Source organism: Bactrocera neohumeralis, chromosome 3 (genome assembly GCF_024586455.1).
Source record: "Bactrocera neohumeralis isolate Rockhampton chromosome 3, APGP_CSIRO_Bneo_wtdbg2-racon-allhic-juicebox.fasta_v2, whole genome shotgun sequence".
Classification (NCBI taxonomy): domain Eukaryota; kingdom Metazoa; phylum Arthropoda; class Insecta; order Diptera; family Tephritidae; genus Bactrocera; species Bactrocera neohumeralis.
Window position 1 is genome coordinate 39,459,616 of NC_065920.1, and position 8,095 is coordinate 39,467,710.

The 8,095-nt window shown below is 37.7% G+C and overlaps 1 protein-coding gene across 1 annotated transcript; it reads left to right on the top strand.

The window, feature by feature from the left end:
* The first annotated feature begins 4,091 nt into the window (after window positions 1–4,091).
* On the top strand, window positions 4,092–6,725 carry LOC126752557 (mucin-2-like). The gene is given in 3 exon segments (XM_050463465.1): window positions 4,092–4,290; window positions 4,372–5,201; window positions 5,203–6,725. Coding segments are annotated over 3 exon segments (2,295 nt in total). The 5' UTR covers window positions 4,092–4,274; the 3' UTR covers window positions 6,652–6,725.
* The last annotated feature ends 1,370 nt before the right edge of the window (window positions 6,726–8,095 follow it).

The window sequence follows — 8,095 nt, forward strand, 5'->3', positions numbered from 1 at the left end:
AAAAGACAGCGGCTGCGCTGGCTAGGTCATGTTTTCCGGATGGAAGAAAACACTCCAGCTCTGAAAGTATTCGACGCAGTACCCGCCGGGGGAAGCAGAGGAAGAGGAAAACCTCCACTCCGTTGGAAGGACCAGGTGGAGAAGGACCTGGCTTTGCTTGGAATATCCAATTGGCGCCACGTAGCGAAAAGAAGAAACGACTGGCGCGCTGTTGTTAACTCGGCTATAATCGCGTAAGCGGTGTCTACGCCAATTAAGAAGAGAACAAACCTTATGAGTCTGTCTGAGTTATATATATATGTTATATGTATGTATAAAATTGTTTGAATTTCGATTCTCTAGTTGACGTTTTACATCTTAAATTATTTGATTCCAAGAGTATAAAATGTTCGTTTATAATTTAACTTAGATCTTTCTTACTTGTTAATAAATTGTTTTTCCAACACTTGGATATATCTCCACCGCTTTGATCTTTACAAATTACCAGAGAAAATATTCTATGGCATCTAAACATTGCTCTTTCTTATTTGCTTTTTAATAATCTTTTGCCAAATCGATCACAACAGAAGACTTATACCATTTTGAAGAATCCGAGCGCATGAAATGCACAATGCCGCTTTTTATTATCGAATCAGAGCCTCGTAATTGATTTCCACTATCCATCCATACCAGTGGATTTCAAAAGAATGAATATTTATTTTATAAATTTATAAATTTAAAATACAATTTAACAGTACCAAAATCATTGTGGCGAACTCTCCGGCTCATTGTAAATAAAAAAGTATTGCAAATAAGATAATCCTTGGGAATGTGCTCGCTAAGTGGAAAATTAAAGGAACATGTATGTATGTATATATGTGTATAATCGTATATATGAAATTAATTGGAAAAGGGCTATGGATGCACGCAATAAATGCAATAACCAATCGGACAATTGAAAAATACAAAAGTGAAACTCATGAAAGAATTACAAATTTAAACCTCTTTCACTAATTGTGCAAACGATTTAAAGTATAATTGGTTTTTTATTTAAAAATGATCTTAAAGAAACTTTACTTTGCACTTTTTTGTTAAAGTACAGAGAAGTGGAAGACGTATACACAGTCATAATATTTAAATTCATTCCAAAATATTCTAATTATTAGTTAGTATCATAATCTAAACATTTTCGGGAAAAATCAGAGATTGCCAGAACAGGTTTCTTCAAATTGCGCTTGTAAACTGAAAAAAAAAATCGGCTGGTTGGTGCAGTTTTTTGGAACCTGGAATATAAATATCGGAAATGTATTTTAGTTAGATTAGGTAGGTACACAAATGTGGCTTCAGGCTCAATTAGCGCTGGATGCGTCATTTTGATGCACTATAGTCGGACTTCTATAAACTTGCTATTTCGTTTCATCAATCCATTCGGTGCTTTCGATGGAACTACTTATGTACGCTATGCTTTTTGGGGACAGCCATTCAAGGTTTCGTGCCTGACTTGTTCCAAGTATTCTACATCCTAATTTGGCCAACTGGTCTGCTTTTTCGTTACCGAAAATATTCCAGTGTCTGTATATGGCCACATCGCTAAAGTGCCTTGCTGTTGCGGCACTGTGCTTTTCTTGCTCGGTCTTCTTAGGCAGAGAGCGATTTCTTTTCTGTGATGCACTCTGCTTGTTGATTTAGGTAGTTTTTGATTGTTAGCTTTTTAGGAAACTTTAATACTCCTGCACTATAGGTTTTTGGAGCTTTAATTCCCTTTCGTCAATTGAGATGCTGGCAGCCTGGTATTTGCCAATCTTGCCTATAATGAAGACTGCTCTTTGGTAACAGCTTTTCCCTTATCTGATTAAGGGATTCCTTTCTCTACTTTCGCTGATCCTCTTCTTTAGACGCCAGTGAACTTTGGTTGGTACTCATGGCTGCTCTAGAGGTAGAGGGTTTCGTATTGATGCTATAAGTACTTCGCTGTATTTCCTCCTGTGCTCTTCGGCGACCTGACTGGAGGCGAGAAGGGTGTCTTCGTTGGACTCCGTTAGAGGCCCCGGAATCCCACAGGTTATTGTTTTGGCTGTTGTCAGGCCGTTGCTCGTCAATGTATTAGTATCTATGGTTGTTTGTTTTGTTTCCCCACGAGTAGGCCGGAAAGGGTTGGTCACTCATCCGCAGTGCCGGTAGCGGAGGGGATCGTTCGCAATCAGCTATTCTATGTGATGATATTTACAGCGAAGCCTCAACTATTGCTAATAATATCTTTTCACTACGAATGCCTTCAGCGTATTTGATTTTACAATATATAGTATATCGGAAGTATGAAAGAAATTGAAATTAAGTGCACAAATATTATTTTATGCGCCAATAATACAACAAGCAGAGAAAATAAGTATCCTGTTGCGTCAATTTGAAATTTTTAATTTATACTTCGCGTGTTTTTCGAATCGGTAGTACTGTTAGTTACATCTATGCTAAATTTCACGTCGAAATATTCATTAGTATTTGAGATACGCGTCGTTTTGTGAGACTCTAAGAGTGAATTCTTCGATTTTTACTATGTCTGAATTTATTGAACAAAGAAATGCGATAATGTACCATCTCATACTGCATTGGTTATTCGTGTAATTTCGCCACATTTTCAACTAATATCGTGCCGCAACCACCGCATTCGCCTGATTCACCTTCGTGTAACTTCTGGCTATTCAGCGAATTCAGATGACCACTCCGAGAACACCGTTTTGACGCAATTGAGGATATAAAAGCTTAATCGAAGAAGGCTCTGATGGCCATCACGACGGAGGTTGTTTCCAAGTGATGATTGGAAAATTCGTTGGCATAAGTGTATTGCAGCGGGAGGGAATTACTTTGAAAGAGATGAAATGGACAAAATTCACCTTTCAATTTGATCACAGTAGTACATTAGTTGATAGTTACATAATGTAAATATGTATATCTATAGAATAAATCACTACTACTAGTAAACATAAGATAACGGTTCGATACATTTGTGATCAAGTAGGGCAGTCTAGTTCTTCCAGAGCAAAGAGATTTTTTTTTCTTTTTAGGGGTTTTAAAATGCATAAATATATGTACATATACGACAGTGTCCGTTATTTTCCAAATTTATTGCTTTTTTGCAAAGAGCCTCTGAAATTTCAGTTTTTGTTCTACAAAATGAACCAAACGAAACAATCACTTTATTTTCAATCTAAATACTGTCTAATTTTATTTTTCCACTATACATATTTAACGTGGGACCCTCAACTTAAAAGAGGATATTCTAATACAATATTTTCGGTATAGAAAACGGACCCCAGTGTCTAAAGTTTTTATTTTTATTACCGGAAATATCGGTCAATGTGTGTGACATATAATTGAAATTTGGAGTGAATCCTTTCAATGGTTACGTTGGCCCCCCATAGCTAAAATAAAAATTTTCAAACTTCCTTCTGACTTTATACCACCAATATGTGAGTTATCTTAATAAAATTGAGAGAGCGTGTTTTTCTAAAAACGGTGCATCTGTGCACTTAAAATGAATGAAAGCGGGTGAAAACTTGTCCTAAACACCATATAACTTACAAGCCTTATGCAGGTATCACCTCGGATTCAATCCTTGCAAGTTGCAAGAGTATAAAATATTCGGCAATATCAGAACTTAGCCCTTCTTTACTTTTTACGAATTGTCTTAGTTTTTGTAAAAACAGACGAAATACTTCTTCTTTAAAGAGAGAGAAAAAGGCAATTTTAAGCTCATCGTCAAGCATAAATAGCAAAATCATGTAACGTTTTTCTAGAGTTTGTACGGAGACAACATTTCTCTTTTTTTCACTCGCTTATCTGTATACATAAGTATCAGCACTGATGGCGATCTAACGAAACCTCTCACTGATTTGAACTGATCACAAACATACACACAAATATATAATTGGTCTTTTGTTATAGATAATAATTGGAAATTCGAAAAAGTGCACACGAGTAAATAAATTGATAAACATAGTATGTAGTATATCATTTAAAAAGCGTGTAAGTACAAACTTTTGCTAAAGTGAAATTTCAAATTACTCTAAAATGTGAACACATGTAGGAGTATGTATAAAAATATAAATGTTTTATTAAAACATGCACCTGTTTTGTATACTCCACACTTCATATTGGTATAAAATGATGGAGATTTCACTAGTGTCTGCACAGTGTTAAGGCTAGCTCCACCTCAAACACTATAAATATATATAAGTAGCAGTTGCAGTTGGTCGCACTAATTCGGTGGCTTTTCTTATTATAAATTTCATTTTAATATGGCGAAAATTTTTGGTAAGTAGAGGTCAGATGCAAAGGTATGAAAATTTTTGAAATATTCACAATAACTTTTCCATTTCGCTTTGGTGAGAATAGAGTTCTTCAGCGTGGTGATAGCCATTTTGGCTATAACCAATGCTGCATCGGTGGATTTAACAGCATGTGAGACTACAACAGCGCCTCCGTGTTCTACGACTCCTCCACAAACAACTCCTTGTATAACAACAACAACAATCACTCCAGTAATAACCACGTTACCGCAAACCACAACAACTACTACGACTTCAACTACAACAACAACCACAACTACTCCAAGCACGACAACGACCACTACTCCAAGGACAACCACTACAACAACTACACCGTGCACAACAACTACCACTACTTCAAGCACAACAACTACTACTACTACTCCAAAGACAACAACAACCATAACTACAACTACTCCAACCACGACAACGACCACTACTCCAAGAACAACCACCATAACAACTACAACGTGCACAACAACTACCACTACTCCAAAGACAACAACAACCACCACTACTCCAACGACAACAACAACTACTACTCCAAAGACAACAACAACCATTACTCCAATCGCAACAACTACACTGTGCACAACAACTACCACTACTCCAAAGACAACAACAACCACAACTGCTCCAAGCACCACAACGACCACTACTACAAGCACAACGACAACGACCACTACTCCAAGTACAACTACAACGTGCACAACAACTACCAGTACTCCAAGCACAACTACTCCAATTACAACAACAACCACTACACCAAGGACAACAACAACGACTACTCTAACGACAACAACCACTACTGTAAGCACAACCACCAGAACAACTACACCGTGTACAACAACTACAACTACTCTAACGACAACAACAACAACTACTCCAAAGACAACAACAGACAACAACCACAACTACTCCAAGCACCACAACGACCACTACTCCAAGGACGACAACTACTCCAAGTACAACTACAACGTGCACAACAACTACCAGTACTCCAAGCACAACGACTCCAATTACAACAACACCCACTACACCAAGGACAACAACCACGACTACTCTAACGACAACAACCACTACTGTAAGCAAAACCACCACAACAACTACACCGTGTACAACAACGGCTACTACTCTAACGACAACAGCAACAACTACTCCAAAGACAACAACAACCACAACTACTCCAAGCACCACAACGACCACTACTCCAAGGACGACAACTACTCCAAGTACAACTACAACGTGCACAACAACTACCAGTACTCCAAGCACAACTACTCCAATTACAACAACAACCACTACACCAAGGACAACAACAACGACTACTCTAACGACAACAACCACTACTGTAAGCAAAACCATCACAACAACTACACCGTGTACAACAACGGCTACTACTCTAACGACAACAACAACAACTACTCCAAAGACAACAACAACCACAACTACTCCAAGCACCACAACGACCACTACTCCAAGGACGACAACTACTCCAAGTACAACTACAACGTGCACAACAACTACCAGTACTCCAAGCACAACTACTCCAATTACAACAACAACCACTACACCAAGGACAACAACAACGACTACTCTAACGACAACAACCACTACTGTAAGCAAAACCATCACAACAACTACACCGTGTACAACAACGGCTACTACTCTAACGACAACAACAACAACAACTACTCCAAAGACAACAACAACCACAACTACTCCAAGCACCACAACGACCACTACTCCAAGGACGACAACTACTCCAATTACAACAACAACCGCTACACCAAGGACAACAACCACTACTGTAAGCAAAACCATCACAACAACTACTCCGTGTACCACAACTACCACTACTCCAACGACAACAACAACCACAACTACTCCAAGAACCACAACAATCACAACGTGCACAACAACTACTTCTGCTCCAACGACAACAACAACAACAACCACCACACCAAGGACAACAACAACTGCTACCCCAAGCACAACCACCACAACAACTACTACACCGTGCACAGAAAAACAAACGACTCCTCCACCAACAACACCTTGTATAACAACTCCAGCAACAACACCATGCCCAAACTCATTGTCAGTTACTTCTAACAGTAAACCAATGTCTTCCCCACAGGGTATGGTATCGAACATGGATAACTATTTGGAGAACATTTGCTTAGATAAGAGGAACGGCTTTTTGTTGCCTTCGTTGAGAAATTGCAATGATTACTACGTCTGCCGCAATGGAGTTGCTGTCGAACTCAGCTGTGCTAAACTCCATTTCAATCCATTGAAGGGAGTCTGTGATCGACCTGAATATGCTGGTTGTCTCCTTGCTTAAAATTTTCAAGCACAGTAGTTATTGACAGGGAAATTTGCGATTAAAAACCCTCATTATACATACACACATATATTCCTCCAAATAAATGTAAAATGTGTTGCTAGAAATACATAAATGATTTTGCTACTATTATCATGTTAGATGGAATTTCAAATTGTGATAAGCGCAAAGTAAGGGCAGTTATAGTCTAATTTAGGTCATTCTGCGGGTAATGACCTATATTCCAAATTAGTAGTCCGTAAGATATATTTTTTTACCTAAAGATGAGACATTGTTAATTTTTGACAACAGCTGCTTTAAAACCCTTAGGAACAATCTTATCTGTGTTTTAATTGTTTTGATTCATTTATTTAATCAAACCTACACCCAATACTAAAGTACAGTTTTGTATCATATAATTTGTTGCTTAGTTATAGCCATTTATAGATTTTCGATTAATAACAATTAGAGCAACGCCAATCTTCGTGTGGTGCCATGAAAAAAGTGTTCCAAGCTTTATCAAGATGTCTTCAATTTTCCTCAGGTAATCGAGCCAATAGGAATTCGTTAAATGACAAAAACTATGACAGCATGCGAGAGTATAAAATAAATAGTTGCTTGGATTTGGTAGCCGTCCGATCGCCAGGAGGACATCCGGAAAATGGTGTTTGGTGGAGCATTTGATTTTTCAACTTAAAGCAAGTAAAGAAGGGCTAAGCTCAGGTGTATCCGAATATTTTATACTCTTGCAACTTGTAAAGATCAAAAACCGAAAGACTCACAAAATGCTAACAGGGTTTCATTAAGGTACAGTCACCAATCATATGGGGCAAAGTCAGCTGGTCAGATGGATGTTCGAAAATCATAATATTAGTTATATGGGGCAAGGTTAAGTTTTCACCCAATTGTATCTATTTTAGGCATAAAGATATACTGTTGTGAATAAAATATGGAACACTTTCTCATTTTTATTGAGATAATTCATATATTGGCCAATATAAGCGGCATTAAGTCATCCTGGGGTTCGAAAATCTTTATATTAGCTATATGAGGACTCAGGGAAGTATTGACCCGTGTTAACCCATTTTTAACACACAGACATACTATTATCAGGAAAGGATTCTCTAAGAAATTCAATTATATATCTCTTACATTAAGCGATATTTTCGGTCAAAACTCGACTAAAGGTACTGGGCTCCACTTATTTGGTACCTAGGGGCTTGAACAGCGTTGTTCCAATTTGGAAAATTTCTAGTCATAACATGACATACTTCATTTCTTGCAAGGTTTTATCTCGTTATATTAATTTCTTCTTGATTTGTGTAGTACTGTAACACCCTATACTAGATTACAGGTTTATATCTTAATTTGGCGCTTAGTTATGGCATATTATAAATTTTCGTTTAATGGCGTTTTGTAAGCGTGTTTACGCCTATCTACGAATTCGTCCTACACCTTTTCCGTA